At 29.5% G+C, this 18,317-nt stretch overlaps 1 protein-coding gene across 1 annotated transcript in view; it reads right to left on the reverse strand.

Moving 5' to 3' along the window:
• The window catches only part of LOC136983750 (uncharacterized), a 42,869-nt gene that overhangs the window by 8,744 nt on the left and 15,808 nt on the right, over positions 1-18,317 (reverse strand). Inside the window, 15 exon segments of the mRNA XM_067280590.1 lie at positions 215-321; positions 1,397-1,496; positions 4,652-4,763; positions 4,881-4,938; positions 5,011-5,216; positions 7,482-7,582; positions 7,665-7,838; positions 11,906-12,048; positions 12,133-12,280; positions 12,384-12,502; positions 12,584-12,710; positions 12,788-12,894; positions 14,023-14,055; positions 14,058-14,106; positions 14,243-14,317. Of these exon segments, the coding sequence (XP_067136691.1) occupies positions 215-321; positions 1,397-1,496; positions 4,652-4,763; positions 4,881-4,938; positions 5,011-5,216; positions 7,482-7,582; positions 7,665-7,838; positions 11,906-12,048; positions 12,133-12,280; positions 12,384-12,502; positions 12,584-12,710; positions 12,788-12,894; positions 14,023-14,055; positions 14,058-14,106; positions 14,243-14,317 (1,659 nt within the window).

The raw sequence follows: 18,317 nt of genomic DNA on the forward strand, positions 1-18,317 counted from the left end.
GAATAGTTACTATTATCTTCATTCCCCGGGGCACCCCTCTGCGAGTGGTGCCGGGGGCATGATAGACCCCCTCGCTACACTACTGCCCATTTTGAACTGTGTGTTTATTATTATTAAAAATCTAAATTAAATAACTGAACTACAACTCAAAATAGCTTTTAAAATTAGCTACTTTAAATTGTAGTTCAAAATACCTAATTTTAAATTTTCTTACCTTACAATCCTCGATGGCTTTATCATCGCTTCTTCTTAATTTTCTGAATGGAGCTAATAGTCTATATCTTGAATTAAAAGCCTTAAATCTCATTCTATGTGGAAAACCTATTAATAATATTAAAAAAAAAACAAAATTTTATATTATATATATCCTATTTTAAATTTATTTTTCCTTTCAAAAGTAGTATCACTTTATATTATTATTAATATATTTTATATATTAAATTATATTAAATAATATTTATATTTATTGAAATTAAAAATAATAACAAAAATTTAACTAAAATAGATGAACAGAAAGTAATTTAAGTATCAAAAAATTTTAATTTAATAATATCAAATAAAAAAAAAATTTAAACTATCGTACTGTATTTATCAAACAAAAGTTTTTTCCTTCTCTTTTCTTGACTTATATATTAATTCATACCAAATCAATGGTAACTACTTGATATTAATGGGATATTTATATTCAATCATTTTAATTTATTCTTTATGAGCATAAATATACATAGCCTAAGTCTATCAATTTTAAAACTTAGAAAATTTACAAATTTAAATGGTAGATAAGAATAACTGAAGTTTATCCATTTGTTCACATTCATTTGTCTTAATATATTTTTTAAAGAAGAAGTGTTGAACATGAGATTGTGTTAGTAACAATCACATGACTTTTTCCACCTTTATTTAGTTGATATGGTTTTTCTCTTATACGTTTCGGGCTTTGTGCCCCTCATCAGTCAACAGTTTCCCCCAGTATGGCATGTAATATACAAACTTACAGTGTACAAGTGCCATACTGGGAGAAACTGTTGACTGATGAGGGGCACAAAGCCCAAAACGTGTAAGAGAAAAACCGTATCAACTAAATAAAGGTGGAAAAAGCCATGTGATTGTTACTAACACGATCTCGTGTTCAACACTTCTAAGATAATACAACACGGTTTCACAACAAATTAACAATATTTTTTAAAATAATTTTTATAAAATTATCTTTATGTTATCAAAGATTTAACCCCATTAATACAACAATATAAAGAAAAAAAATATATTAAAGTTTGAACCTATGCTTAATCAAACTTTAGTTTTATTTCTATTGAAAATATAACATGAAAATAATACTCATTCCCAAAAATATTATTAATACTTTAGAAATATTTATTTGTATGTTTTAAAAGAATACCTCCTGCCATTAAATTGACAGTTTCCAAAATCTGAAGAGCTCTGACTTGTCTCATCACTACAACTCGATCAAAATGACCTGATTGTTCACAATTATTTGCCTAAAATACAAGGATAGTTTATTTATACAACTGCATTACAGAATATAATAAAATTAATATACAAATCGAAACTGAATTTAAATAGTTAACAAAAATCAAAACATTAATATTAAAATAAAAAATTAATACAACAGCAAACCACAAAATTGTAAATATGTAAGGCAATTCAAACTAAATAAGGTATGCACTATTTTATTTAATTTGAATCACTTTCCATATTTAGTTTAGTTTGTTTGCAAATTTTTTTAAGTAAAAATATATTATGGTACTATGAAAATGTACTATGACAATTAAAATGTTCCAAATATCTTTTTAATCTAAAAATTTTATTTCATATATTGTGAAAGCGTTTTTAGTTTATAATTGTAAATTTCACTTATAAAATGTGTATCTTCTTTTCAAATAAATGAATTTATTGCAGTGAAGAATACTTAAGCTTTTCTTTTTTCCAACAAATCAGTGATTTTTCTATTCAAATTATTATGTCAGTAATAAATCTTCGTAGGCTGTTTTTTTTTTTTTCAACTTCCAATGATCTATAAAACAAAGACAAGTGAAAACAAAATGAATTTATTACCAAAAGTTAGGTACAAACCTGGTTACTCTCTGACATAATCACCGTGAAGATTGAGGCATTTTTCATATCTGTGGACTAGCTTTTCAATCCCCTCTTCATAGAATGTTGCCGCCAGTGACTTAAGATGGGCCTTAACATTGTTTTGAAGATCGTCATTAGTCTCGAGCCTCTGCCCTCCTACCACGTTTTCAGTTCAGGAAAGAGGTGGAAGTCGTTTGGTGCTAAATCGGAGCTATACTCTGGGTGTTTAAAAAGTTCCAAGCTGGGTGGAAGTCTGAAAGATGGAAGTCTTCACATCTTTAATGTGTGAAGACTTCCACCTCTTTCCTGAACTGATAACGTGGCTAGGAGGGTAGAGGTTTGAGACTAATGACAATCTTCAAAACAGCATTAAGGCATCATCTCAAGTCACTAATGGCAATATTCTATGAAGAGGGGATTGCAAAGCTTGTCCACAGATATGACAAATGCCTCAATCTTCATGGTGATTATGTCAAAAAATAACCAGGTTTGTACCTAACTTTTAGTGATAAATTCATTTTGTTATTTACACTTGTCTTTGTTTTATGGACCATTGGAGATTGAAAAGAAAACTGTCCTCATATTTAATTTATTTTTTGTTATGTTTATTTGAAATAAAATTAGCCATTGCTAACAACAGGAAAACAAAAACTCTTCAGCAACTTTCATAGCAAAACATGTGTTTTGTTTAAAATAATTAAATCATCCAATATTAATCTCTACATTCAATTAACAATCACACCAGTTTCTGCTTTAGTAAAACATAAAGTCTTAAATAGTCTTTAAAATTTCAATTTAAAATTGATTTTTTGTGTTACAATAAAGCAGGAACTAATGTGATTGTTAACTGAATTATTGTATAAAATAAAGATTCTATTCAGATTGAAAGGAATCTGACAATCTTTAACTAAATAGAAATATATGTAAATAATTTCTTTCTCCACTCTACTGTAAGGTTATTAATGATTGGATGACTTTAGAAATGAAATAGCATCCTGCCAAAATATTAAACATCACATTTAAACTGATGTAACTGGTAAAAGAGTTTATAAGTAAAAAGTCTATTTAAAGTTATTTAATTAACACCTTAAAAACAGTGTAAATGAGAACAGAACCATGCAAATGAAGTTGGCATTAGGTAGTGAAAACAGTTTGTCATAAAAAAGAGAGACTAATTAATCCAAAGAAAAGCAAAATTGGAAAAAAGTTGCATACTAAAAAGGAAATGAGAAGAGATGATCAAGAGAAAAGAAAGATTAAAGTTAATCACATTCTCCAAACCAATTACAGTGAGTAGATAGTGAAAACAAACAAAAACGTTTTCATTATCTACACACCGTAATTGATTCAGAGTATGTGATTAACTATATCCCGCTGTGGTGAGTGGTTGAAAGATTAAAGCATACTTTCTTGAATTGTTGTTACTGTATAAATAAATAAACAACTACTAGCCCGTTATAGATAACGATCAACCAATGCTGAATTATCGGGCTAGCAAAAGGCTAAAGTAATATTAATAATTTAAGATAATTTGGTACTAGAGTTAGGCGTTAGGCGCCATCTCTTGCTAAATTTAATAATTAGAATTTTAATTAAATAATTTAAATAAATTTAGGCCTAACTGGAAGAAAAAAACTGCCCGAAGCAGGACTCGAACCCGCAACTTCTGCTATCCGCGCAGACACGTTACCAGTTACGCTACCCGGACCTCCGATCCGCTCTCGTCTTCCAGCTGATATAAGAATCATCGTTGATAAGACATCAATGTAACTAGTGTAATACTTTCTGTTTTCCACCCCAGTGATGCCTAGCGGTACTGGGGCTTTTAAATAAAGAGTTTTACAAAGTGAAGTGAAAGCTGATATAAGAATATCGTACGACCGATGGTCATTACAATGCCGGCTGGGGACAAATTAATTGCCCACGTCCTCCCAAAGGCACTCAACCGACCATCGCAACCCCAGCAAGGCGTATATATATAAACAACTACTAGCCCATTATAGATAACGATCAACCAATTGGTTGGTTCGTTAACTGGCATTGGTTGATCGTTAACTGTATAAATAATAATACATAGTGTAAACAGTTTATAGTTTTATAAATAATTAGATAAAAGAGCAAACCTAAAATTGACTGTGATTTATAAATCATTTCAGAGGACAAAAACTGGCAATAGTCAATTCTCTTCAAAAAGAACATAAAAGACAAGAAGCATTGGACTTCTGGAATTACGAAAGGCAGGATTGTAAGTGAAATGAAAATTACAAGTAAAGCAAGAGAAGGAAAATATTTTTTAAAAATTTTATTATGTAAACTTTTGAGTAAGTTAGAATTTCTATACTGAAAAGAAAGATCTTTGTATGAAATGTACAGTACATTTTCTTAATTTGGTTTTTATGTTGTTATGTTATTTTAGTTTTCTCTTTTACTATTATTTTACTTCATAATCCATAGTACAAAAAAATTAAACATTTTCATAACATGATAAAATATTTATTGCGTTTTTTTTAGTAAAATCAAGGAAAAAGATAAATAAAATCATTTTAATGAAATTTACCTTTATACATCTAATAAAATGAGGTTTGGCATGAACTAATGTGCGCAGCAAATTATCTAATCTAGTGTGAAAGTCTTGAGTTAATGTGGAAACTGGTTCTTCCCCATTATGTCTATAAAATAATGAACTGACTATAAATTCTTAAACCACCAAATATAATAGTTAATTATAAAACAATAATCACTTAAAATATTTATCATATAAACAATCTAATAATAAAATTACTAACAGATCACTGTATCCAGTGGGAGATATTCGAAATGCTACACCTCTTGGAACAGTTTCCCCTAAATTTTTACAGACAAAATTATATAATTGAAAATTAAATTATTATACCTTAACTAGAATTAGAATCTTACCTTGATTATACAATGTTTTTAATTCACTACCAAATAAATGAGTGGCAAAACCAAAATTACAAGTTGTTTTATAAAAAACACAAATTATATCATCAGTGACAATATCTCTATTAGTTTCTAAAAAGTTTGCGGTGTCGTAAACTACTGTTCTAGCAAAATGACGAATTCCGAACATATGAGGGTCTGGAGGTTTAGGTTCAAGAAATCTTAAAAATATAAAATTGATATATAATGGCATTAAAATTAAAGTTAATAAGTAAAAATAATATGTAAGTGAATGAAATAAGTTAAACTAAACTTTTAATTTTAAAAATAAACTATTTTAAATTTAAATAATTAAAAATAAAATTTTGTATACAGGTTAAAATATTTACTACTTACAGTAGAACCCCTCTAATCCGTCACCTTTGGGACTGGGGGTATGGTCAGAATGCAAAAAAAGGTCGGATTATCAGAAAAAAGTAAAATAAACAATCTTTCAACTCAAGAATGACTGTATTGTTCTCTACAGTAAAAACATTGCAATAAATCGCACAAAAGCCGTTATTATTAATGAAAAAGAGCAATACTGAACGTATTTACTCATTATTGTACACTGTAATGAACACAGAAGAATGCGACGGGCAGTGAGTCACCGACGAGTTGGAACAAGTTTCTCGACTCCGACCACGGTTGGATTAACTGGAGCGGCGGATTAGCCGAGGGCGGACTAGAAAGGTTCTACTGTATTCTCATATATCACTTAAGAAATTTTAAAGAATATTTAATATTCTCTAAAGTTTCTTTTAATTTAAATTATTTTTATCAACATTCACTTTAGATCTTAGATGTAGACAGACAGATTTCAGTAAAGTAAATGTTCACTTCATAAAAATCAAACTGCAAAAATATTGTGTATTCGTGTATAACTTCTATAATTATTATGAATACAAATGCAATAAATTTAAGTCAGAATAAACCTAAATTGCTAAAACTATTTAATGAATTCAAAAATTCAATTCAGAGAAAAGAATATACTGTATATATCTATTTAACAATCTTCATGTTAAAAGTATTTGTATTCAGATTAAGAAAATAATCAGTTAATTTTTTATTATTAAAAGTACAGATTCAACTGCTATATTAGCTAAAATATAAAAGAAAGTTATTAGAATTTAATTATAATTACATATTAAAACCCTTAGATCAATTACATAAAATAGTATTTTCCTGTATTTAATTAATTTGCAATGAGTACAGAGTAAATAAGTGGTAAATACAGTAATTTCTGTTAACATCATTCTTGTTGATTTTATTAAGAAAGTTGTATACAGATTTTACAATGTCTGACACCAAGGGTTCAAAAGTCAATTGCTTGACTTTTATTCATTATCAAAAACTAATATAAACTAAAACCAATAGTCAGCTTTGAAATAGTTCTCCTAAAACCAATACATAGAAATAGAGAATTACTAGACATATTTTCAAATTTCAAGATATAACTTTAAATGAAAGTGTGTAAAATATCAATTAAAACTTGGATTAACATATAGAAAATAGGAGAGAATTAAAGATGAGACATAAATACAGTGGAAACTTGATTATTCAAAGTTGGAGCAAGGAATCTTTTAGATAAATGAAGTTTTGGATAATCCAAAAACTCATTTGTTTTTTGGATACAATAACAGGCACTGTGCTTTTAGAGTTTCATGAACAATAAATACTGTAATGCAATTTACTCTATTTGAAATTAATTTGATTTGATTAAATTAAATTAGTTTAATCAAAATCTAATATAATATTATGTATAAGATCCAGTTTTATGGCACTATAATCAACAGATGATTTAGTGATTTCCAGTTACGTGGAGAGTTTGGTCTCTGTGTATTATACTGTGTGGAATGTACTGTACAATGCTACATGTTCTGCTTTTTTTTTAAAAACTGTTTCAGATAATCACATTTTTGCTGTATATATTTTTGATGATTTACAGAAAACTTGAATATGTGTGATACATGATAGTTTTTTCATGTTTTAACGATGTTCTTGGTAAGTTTAGACAAAGGAAGAGTTGTTGGATGAGCTCTTAATTGCAATTTAAAATCAACAGAAAATTTCCAGTAGCCCATACTTATCTTCAAATTGATGACCCACAGATTATTCACAGAAAATTACAATAGTTAAATATAATAAACATGATAAATATTATGTTACAAATTTTTATGAATTTATTAACTGTACCTACTTAGATTTCATTTTTGTATTTTAACTTACTAAAACTCTGATCTGCCTTCTTTGATTTATTAATTTTATTAATAAATTTAGTTTCATATTTATATTATTTTATTAACATTTAATCAATGTACATAATGTGCACACACTGCACATACACTCCAGAAAACTAACTACATTTATATCTGTAATATAATATATATATATAAGAACCTAATAATTTTTATCACAATAATATTATTATTTATAAAAAAAAGTACCTCTGTGAATTTTGGTATTGGCTCCTAACTTTTTGCATATAAGACTCTGGTGATCCTCTTAGTGAACATTCAACATCTAGTAAACTTAATAAGCCTGTTCTCTGTGAATTGAACAGATTTAAAATTCTGATCAATAATAATAATAATAATTCTAATGAAATAATGTAATGCTTGAATACTCACCAATGATGAAATAAGATCAATGCATGGAACATTATCAACATAGTCTACTTGAACATCTGTTAATACTCCTTCTTCTTTGCAGGATTCAATACTACTTTTAAATACATGTGTATTATAAAAGTGTTGCAACGTTTCAGCACACAAATTAATGCATAAATGTTCTAATTGACTGGGCTGTAAAAACAAATTAAATTACATACATGATTTTGTTAAATTTGATCTGATTCTCTCTTACATATATAGCATAGAATTAGTTAACTTGTTACTTTTTAAAGATAATAATTTTGTAAAAATATTTTAATCAATTTTTAGAATGGAAAAATAAAAATGAGTAAATATATATTTCTGTTCATTTGCGAGTAAAATATTCAATTTTTGACTTTTTAATTTTGATCTTATTTTATTAATGAAGTTGGAATGGAAATATGCATTTAGTGAAATAGAAAGGATAGACACTGGAAAGAGTTAAAATAAGAAGTAAAACAACTACAGTGCCTGTGACCAGTGTGCTTCTTCTCCAAGGAAATCAGAGGACTTCATAAACGTTTTCAAATTTAGTCTGGTTCTTCTTCAGGCGTAATGGAATTCCGTATTCTAAATTTAAATTTCTCATTGAAGTTGACCATTGTTTTAGAAAAAATGATTCCCCTGTTAACTATGTACCAATCACGTACAACCCGGCACTTAAGTCCATATACTACCAGATAGCAAAGAAGAAGAATCTCTGCTTAGCATTTAGGAGGTGCACCACTATTTTCGAGTAGCTTAGAAACGGAAAAGACGCTCCTGATAGAAACAGACTTCCAGGGATATACTCTGTACCCATCATCGACCACAGAGACAACAGCGAAGCCATCTATGTCGGATCCACTAAACGCAACTTAGAAACAAGGATTAATGAACACAAAGCAGACACCATACATCATAGAAAAAACAGCGCCCTAGCAGTCTATTCATCCGACCCTGAGATAGAGCCTCTATTCCCCCGAGCCAGAGTTATTCACTCCACGTTCCGCCAAGAACACCTCAAATGGTTCGAGGCTATATACATATTCCTCAACACACACAGGAATATGCACTGTATTAATTTTAAAGATGAAATCATGTTATCGACAGCATGGGAGGCCTTCCTCAATAAATCTCTAAAGTAGCACTATACTCTCATAACGCAGGTCCAATATGATGACATTGGTTACACGTGACAACGTTTCAGAACAAATTTTTTCTAAAACAACGGTCAACTTCAATGGGTAATTTAAATTTAGAATACAGAATTCCATTATGCCTGAAGAAGAACCAGACTAGGTTTGAAAATGTTTGCGAAGTCCTCTGATTTCCTTGGAGAAGAAGCACACCGGTCACAGGCACTGTAGTTTTACTTCTTATTTTAATATGCATTTAGTTTTAGGTGCTCATAAAAAAAATCAAAACTTTATAAGTTATACTCTAGTATTCATGTAAAAGCACTTCCATAAAAATTCAAATTTTATCAAAATGTTTAGTGTTTTGATAGATTTTTTCAAAATTAGATAAATATCTCAAAATAATACATCATCTTTCATTTAAATAGCAATCCTGGAAACACATTGTGATACTTAATTTATTGAGTATCGCAATGATCTGAGTCATAGCAACAAGATAATCTGAAGGATTGCTGGTTACTAAAGGTTTATGCCAAGGTTGTTGTATTTTCCCAACATTATTTAAAATTTACATTCAAAAGGCTATGGAAATATGGAGGAGAAAATGTAGTAGTATGGGTCTAATGGTTGGAGACAATACTGTGTATACATTATAATTTGCAGATTATTTGACTAATTAGTTATAGCTGACGATTATGATGATTTAACATATATGACAAGAAAGCTGAAAGAAGAATACAATAACTGGGGACTAAATATAAATATGGGAAAAACTAATTATATGGTAATTGGAACTAAAGACATACATGATTTATTTTTGGAGGAAAATGGAAAAATTAAACTGATTAAAGGATGTGATGAATTTAAATATTTAGGAACAAAAATTACTAATGATGGTCGGATGGAAATTGAAATTAGGGACAGAATTATGAAAGGAAGATCTATGATAAAAATGTTAAATGGAATCTTATGGGATAAACAAATCTTTAAAACAACAAAAATAAACATATATAAATCATTATTCTAATTGTGATAACATATGGAGCAGAAGTGTGGGTATTGAATTCAAAATTTAAATCTAAATTAGAATCCACAGAAATGGACTTTTTGAGAAGATCCATCCAATGTTCAAAACTAGATAAAGTAAGAAATGATTAGATTAACTGACTAGGTGTATCGACACATACTCCGTCAACGCTAGCCCAGGACTCTCTCTGCACAACCACTTTGGACATGTTATTGTTGTACACCCGTAGGGGCAGCTGTTCATAGGTATATTCAACTTGTTGTTGCTCCCTTGCCTTGATGTCGATGTACCTCGGGCTCCCAGCTGTAACCAATTCTTCTATCGCAAAAGTGCGGTATAAATTTTTAAAAATTTTATTATTATTATTTTTAACAGCATTATAGGTAACTGTAATCTGTTAACTGTATCTACCATAGCCAAATTGGCAATTGTACATATGTAAACATTTCTATACTATTTCAGCTTATGCGTTGTAAGACACATTGTGACCTCTTCCCTACCACCTTCCTTCCTTCCTTACTTTCAACCTCCCCATCCCTCTTTCCCCCCTCCTTCCATGGCTAAGTCGTCTAGACAGCCTTCTTACTTTAAATTAAATAAATAAATAAAAGTAAGAAATGAGAAAATTAGGAAAAACATGGATTATCAAAACTCTATAGTCAATTATATCCATAACAAACAATTAACCTGGTATGGCCATGTTTGGAGGATGGAAGAAAATAGACTACCACAACAGATATTGAAATGGATTCTGGCAGGTAGAAGGAGGAGAGGAAGGCCGCAGACTACATGGATAGAGGAAGTAACAAAAGCTATGGAGCACAAAGGACTGACAGAAGAGGATTGTCAAGACAGAACAGAATGGAGAAGAAAAGATGCTTAAGCATTATTAACCTGTACAATAATAATAATAATAATAATCCAAGTCTTGAAAAACATCAAGATCAGTAAGCCATTGTCTAAGAGAAAGAAGGTGGAAGATATAACATTTGAAATCAAACAATGTAAAATTACATTGAATATTTCAGAAAAAATTTTTTTCAAATTAGGTATACATGTAGATAAAGATGTTTATTGCTATGAAGTTTTTATGATTGTTTTATTGCAAAGATATCTTGTCAGAACTAATAAGAATAATGTAAAATTCCATACAGAGAAGGAGGTAAATTATTCCTAAATGCATTTATAGCTATTAAATGACAATTTATGAAATAAAAGGAGTTTGACAAAGTGTTGTTTTCAACTAATTTCTTTTTTTGGAAACTAGGTAATCTTTCATTAAATAATATATTTTAATATTGATTTAATTTCATATTTTTAAATACTGAAATTTAAATCAAAATCCATAACTAAATTTCAATATAAAGAATAATTTCAAGGTTATAAGTTTTGAATTTATTATACAGTATATAAACGTATTGAATATAATATAAATTCTAAAATATAAACTAAATATATGTAGTCTACTGAACAACATACCTCTTAATTATGTTTTAGGATTTAAAATTAAAATTTTAATACTGTGACATTGACTATTTTATTTAAATATTTTATACTTATTTTAAAAATAATAACTTTAGAATAAGGAAAAATGTTAATCCTGTAAAGAAATTTATATTACTTTAGTTTTGAAATATATATATATAAAAAACATATCAAGAATTCTTGCACTGTACACCAAAAACAGTTCAATAGTTTTAAAATTCATATTTTTGATGTTAATATATAAATGAAACAGTGTGTATAACACTAAAAATATGAATTTTAAAATTGAATATCCATATTGGGTTAATGTAACCCTTGGTGCCAAGATGGCTGTTCGTCTCTGATTCCAGCAAAGAAACATGTTCTAACCTAACCTAACTATTCTAATAAATTACCATAATTATTAGCAACCAAATTATTAGAATAGGTTAGGTTAGAACGTGCGTCCCACTGTTTCCTTGCTGGAATCAGAGATGAGCCGCCATCTTGGCACCAAGGGTTACATTAACCCAATATTGAATGTGTATAGATAGAAGCTGTGATACTAGAAAATAATTTATTATATTATTGCTAAGAGTAAGTATTACCTTACACCCTTCAAATCCAAACATGTCAAGAATACCAATAAATCCATCTGTGGCATGCCTCACAGCTGAATTAAGAACTGTCATAGATTTTGACGATTTTCCTCCACCAGAACCTGCAGTGGATGCATACTGGCTGCTGTTCTCTAAAGATACAAATTTATTCTTTTATAAAAATACATCTTTAATTATTACTTTAGTCACTGTCATTAAAAGAGAAATATTTTTACCTGTATGATTGTGAACAGATTCATTACTGTCTGAACTGAGAGTTCCTGAAGTGGAACCTAACCTTTTTAAATTATTAGCTCTGCGAACAATTGTGGCCACAGTTCGACAATATAATGCTTTAGCTAGAGAATCCCGTGTCATACTTGCCTGATAAAGCCATAAAATCATATATTTTTAGGAAGATATTATATTCAGAAAAATTATTTTATATTTTATAATTTAAAAATAATTAGTAATAGTTAGAAATTACCATTTTTGCATCGCATGAAGATTTTACTCTCTGACCTCTAACGTTATGTGTACGAGTAGTCAAGCCATGAAAAAGTGACATACTGGATACTCCCAATAATAATGACACTGCTTTAATTTCTATTGAAAAATATAAAACATTATCTAAGACATTAATGAGTTTTTACTCATTAATATCTTAAAAAGTATTTAAATACTTACCACTTCCACCTTTAACATCAACTTCTAATCCTGGACCATCTATAAACTGAATGTTTCCTAATAATAAAACTGCAGCTAATACTCTTACAACATCCATAAATGGAATTCCAAGAACAGAAAGACAAGTCTGAAAAGTAATAATAATCATAACATAAATATAAAATTATTTATAATAGTTATGAATTTAATGATCAAATTTTTCACCTTCCAAGCTTCAAATCTTGTTGCATCTTCTGTTTCATGCTGCTTTGTACTTCCTTGGTTGAGATAACGTAAATTATGGACCGAATAACCAATTAAATTCAGTTGAGCTAAAAATGTGTTATAAAATTGAATTTTAAATTAATATATTATGAATTATGATAATTCAGGTGCCTTAGAAGCGTGTTTTATAGTGCTGCAGGTGCAGATGTTTTGTTTTTATGATAGCATTAGGGATTGAGATGAACCTCCCTCCTTTTTATATGCAAACCAGTCAGTTTTCAGTATTAGTTACATTAGTCCATAGTTATGAGACATTACAATCACAAAAATGTAAACAGCCATCCCAGTTTGCCTTCCTATAGTTAAGTTGTTGATAGCTCATTTTACATGCACATTTGTGAAAATATAATAGGTAAATTAATTTTTAATGAAAATATTTAACCTTTATTGTTTTTTACATTTTAATGCATAATATATTTAGAATTACACTAGAATATCTGTATTTCACAATTGGATGTCTTGATGTTTATAGAATTGTATTCTCAGGCTTTGAATATCAATTTTCTTGTATTATTTAAAAAAAAAGTAATTTTAATACATTTTTTATATATTTATTTATAAAAATTTGTAGTGTGATGAGAACACTTAGTCAAAACATGTAACCCTACTTGGTAAAGTTGTGATGCTTACAGATGTAAACCTTTGAGAAAAAATTTCATTATGCAAGTTTTATAAGAAATTATTACAAGTGAGAATAAAAACTTTTTTACTTCTTCCAAAAGTTACATTATACTGATGTAATTACTTGTTAACAATGTTCCCTTTAAGCTGCGCCACTGCATGGCCATGCACTGCTCAAATTGTTGCCGCCCACGAGAATTTATGTGCCGCGCAGGCGAGTATGCACACTGATTTGAATTGTTGTTTACTTATTTCTCACTCTGTCTGCAACACAATTATTGCTATGTATATTTCGACTAAATACATTAAATCATTGACAAAAGATAATATTTTGTATGGAAGTATGTTTTAAAATAAGATAAAGTAAGATTTTATATATATATGCCCAGAAAAATTTTTGTTCAGAGAAGTACACATTCTGCTCAGCTACAAAAAAAATTAGAGGGAACATTGCTTGTTAACCAGATAAATTCAAAATTCCATATGTAGCTAATGACATAATATTAATACATCATCATTGGTATGGTATTAATAAAATGGCAAACAAATATTACCTCTTTCTTCCTGTGTTAATCCAGCCAGCATTTATAAAATATATGATAATTTTTTTCATTTGGTAATGGCCTTACAACTCTTGTCTACAAATAAAATAACATAAAATAAAAGCTTTATTCCAAATATAAAATTAATAGGAAATTAAAAATTATAATATTTTGAAAATGTATTAAATTCCAGTTGCTTATTACTTTTAAAATATTGAAAAATATTAATTACCTGATCAAGAAAATAGCAATGAATTTTTGTCCTGTAGAGAGCCCCATCTGTCACTTGTACTTCAATAAAGTAGCCCTTAAAATATTTTATCATATATATGAAATCAAAACATTGTATACAAACGATAATTATATTCAATTATTTTTCCTAAAAATATTGAATAAATCATTTTTTTATCTTTATCTTATGACTATTCTTTTGCTTGTATAATTTGTAGTCATGACACAAAGTTAAAAAATGATTAATTCAATAAACTACTGTTGAATTTCATTCTCACTTTACTAAATATTTAGTATCGTGTTGAGTTAAATTCTTAACAAAGTGTCCTCTCAAAATACTAAACCACATTAATTCTATAATTATATCGAAAAAGATACCGAACAGAGCATTTAAATCAAAATATTACATTCACTATTCAATTAATTATTTAACTCAAGATTAATGACATCATTTTTGCCAGTGTAGTGGAAAGCTAAATGGAGAATTTTTTATTTAAAAGTTATTTTTCATGTATTTAGCACAAATAATCTCATTTTTAACTATTTTTCAAGTCAAGAATTTTATATAGATCTGTGATATTATTCAAAAAATATTTACAAGCAGGATAAAAATATTTAACTTTCTAAATCAGGAGTCTCCAACCTTTTTCTTAGAAGTTGTCATTTAAGCTGTAAAAGACAAGTCTGTAGGGTGTCTTTGACCAGGCATGAAAGATATCAAAGATTAAGATTTTTATTTATTTCCGAATAACAATGGACATAAATCAATGCAAAATTTGCAACTAATCTTTCAAAAAATGTCATTGAAATGGGGATAACTTTTGTGGCACCCAATATTAAAACTGCTATTAGATATTTGTTAGGCAATAATGTTCGGTATTTTGTTTGACGCACCGTATTTTGTTTTCGAAAAGGTATATATAAGCAAAAATAGAAAATATCCCCTGCAAAAATAAGTTTTTATAAAACTTATTTGCATCCTAATGACTGAAATAGAAATGCAAACAAGTTTAAATTAATAAGAAATAAAAAGTTATGACCCGAATACAATAATTTACCAACATTTAAAAACTTAAAAAGAAAAATCTGGTATGATGAAAAATAAAAAGTTCACGTGTGGTAAGTCTCAAGTTATTTTTTTTCAAAACTCTGTATAAATTCTTATTGATTTAATAAAATAAAAAGTATTGATAAATTTAATCAACTGGCACCTATGGCCAGACAACATTGACCATATTCTTGCTATGTCGACCAATACAAATAGGCGAAATGAAAAATACAACTCATTGGACAAAGCATAAGAAAGGGGATAGTTTTCCAAGCTTGAGTCCTCCCCATGAGAAACAGAAAACATAGGTTAGAAAATATTCTTATAAAAATCAGTATCCATTATCTCCAACCTAGTTAAACAGAAAGAATAACCACAAATTCCTTGGAATATGGGAAAAGTAGAAAAAAATAGTTTCTTGTTTCTATAGGATAATATAATTTGGTTAACCTAGCACAGTGAAGGCTCTCAATTTGAAGCGGATGTACCCTCAGAGTGAGATATGTTTTCTCCAGTACAAGACTTGTTAGTTTTGGATATGTTTTAAAAAATGTATATTTGCTTAGTAACAGAAATGTTAAAAATATGTTTTTTACTATTTACCAAATAAAAATCCAGCAGCGAGTTGCATAAGTTTCCCAAAAAATGTTTAAAATTGTGTATGGCGCCATGTTTTACAATATTTTATTAATTATTATAAAATGGCAAAAAGTTTAATTTTAAGAGTAGAGACGAGTTTTATGAAAAAATTGTAGATGTTAATAACCAGTAAAATCTTCATTAAGTCCGACCCCACTCTATATACGACACATGACCTCCCTCTATCTCCCCACCCCTTCGACCTTTAACCACCAAAATTTAATAGCATCAATCCCCCTAATACGCAAACTTCCCTGCAAAATTTCAGAAATTTTCCACAAAAGATACAGGAGTTATTAAGCTTTAAAGTGGACGAACAAAACTGTGCTCCTCAAAATATACTAACGTTCATAGACTACACACAGAAAAACTTTTCCACATTTCTCCACGTTTCAATACCCCCGAATTCAAAAATGTAAAAATCTTGGCTCATTAATTTTATTTGGTATTCATTTTCTATATCTTGATATTGGATGGACTGCGACTTTTAATCACCGGAAAAATATACAGACATAATCATATTATACACAACATATTTACATCTAGTTTTGAATGTCCCCATTACTGTCAGTGGCGTAGCGAACATAACTGGCGCCCCTCTTCCCCTTCCAGAAACACACATAGTTTGTCTTGGAGACCATTTGGGCACCCTTCTGAGAGTGGCACCCGGTGCATGATGACTGAGGGTAATCAGTAGCGTAGCGAGGGGGTGCAAGGGCACCCCTTGCACCCCCCTCGCTACGCTACTGATTACTGTCTATAATAAAGTCTCAAATTTCTAATTAAGATATTTATTTTCCGTTCTGACAATTCTTAACGAAATTATTGAAGCTTAAATTTGTTAAGAATTTTGAAAAGCACCAAAGTCGGATGGCTACCCCTAAGTAGGACCTCCGACTTATTTCGCGAAAAAAGTGTTGCAGACTAGCGTTAAGTGGAGTATATACTTCAACATCTTGACATCAACCTGTGGAATCGTTTATTACTCGGTTCTGGTTTCTGTCTGTGAAAAGTGTGGAGATTTTTATTCCTGCTATTCGTGAAATTGTTAAAATACGACTTTCTGGCGTCATCGCTTCACTTTTAATCGGGTAAGAGTTCGTTTCTCGTCATTAACATGTAGTGGAAGAATAAAATTAACGGATTAACCGTTTCTGACACAGAATGATTGCCGATGTTATGTTATTCTAAAACATTCCCTTCTCCTACGTCATGATATTACTTTAAGTTCCATTAATTAAGTCTTTTTTATGTTTAGATTGAAAAACAATGACAAACGACGAATGAAGAAAACGGCATGGTTTCGGAATCCATAGCTAAAGCCATAGAACCTATGAGAGAGAAGATAGAATAGAAAAAAGCTGGCAAGGGCTTTTGCTCGACTTTTCCGGCACTGGAATAGGTTAACCATCAAAATTTGAAAGCATCAATGCCTCTTGAATACACGTTATCGTGCCAAATTTCGATTCTCAATCCTTACCCCATCCAGAAATATTAAACGAAATAGACACCAACACATACACTGTACTGTACATATATACTTCGGTAAGTTTTACTTTCCTGGCTGTTTTGTATATAACAGAGGGAAAGTATGGCGATCGGTCAATAAATGACCCTCCAAGATTTTTATAGTTTTGGACTCAAGGACCTTAAAACATGAGAAATGCAAGAAAATTCGGGTTTTTTTTCCCTGTGTATTTGTGTGTGTGTGTGTGTGTGTGTGTGTGTGAGGCACGACTTCGTTCATCCTCTTTGAAACTTATAACTCCTATGCTTTTTTGTCGAAATTTCTGAAATTTCGCATAAAGATGTGTTTAGGACATTTTGGTGGTTAAAGGTCGACAAGGTGGGGAGATAAAGGGGGGTCATGGATCACATTTCTTGTATGGTCTGACTTAATGAGGATTTTACTCGTTATTTACAAATTTTTAAAAAATCCGTCTCTATCATCAAAATTAACATTTTTATAATAATTAAAAATATGTTTTTAAAAAATAAAATATTATAATGACGGCACCACATACTCAGTTTTAAAAGTTGCCGGAAAAGTTAAGCAACTCATTGGTGGAATTTTTTTCCCCTTTTTCCGACACTTTTGGTTTCAGGGGTCCAAAAACGTTGCGATTTGCAAAAAAAAAAAAAAAAAAAAAAAGAGTCAAGTTTGTTCACAATGCTTTCCCGTGTTATAACAACCGAGAAAGTTAAAGGCGACGCTTAGAGCCTCGCGAATTTAGTAGCCTAATATATTTTAGTATTCAAATAATCAAACTGGTAAATATTGAAGATATAGTTGTACAGGTATCTATTGCATCTGCAGAACGACCATTTTAAAACTTAAAATTGATCAAGAACTATCTCCAAACAACGATGTGTCAAGAAAGCCTCTTCG

Source organism: Centruroides vittatus, unplaced genomic scaffold (genome assembly GCF_030686945.1).
Source record: "Centruroides vittatus isolate TY-2023 unplaced genomic scaffold, ASM3068694v2 contig_885, whole genome shotgun sequence".
NCBI lineage: Eukaryota > Metazoa > Arthropoda > Arachnida > Scorpiones > Buthidae > Centruroides > Centruroides vittatus.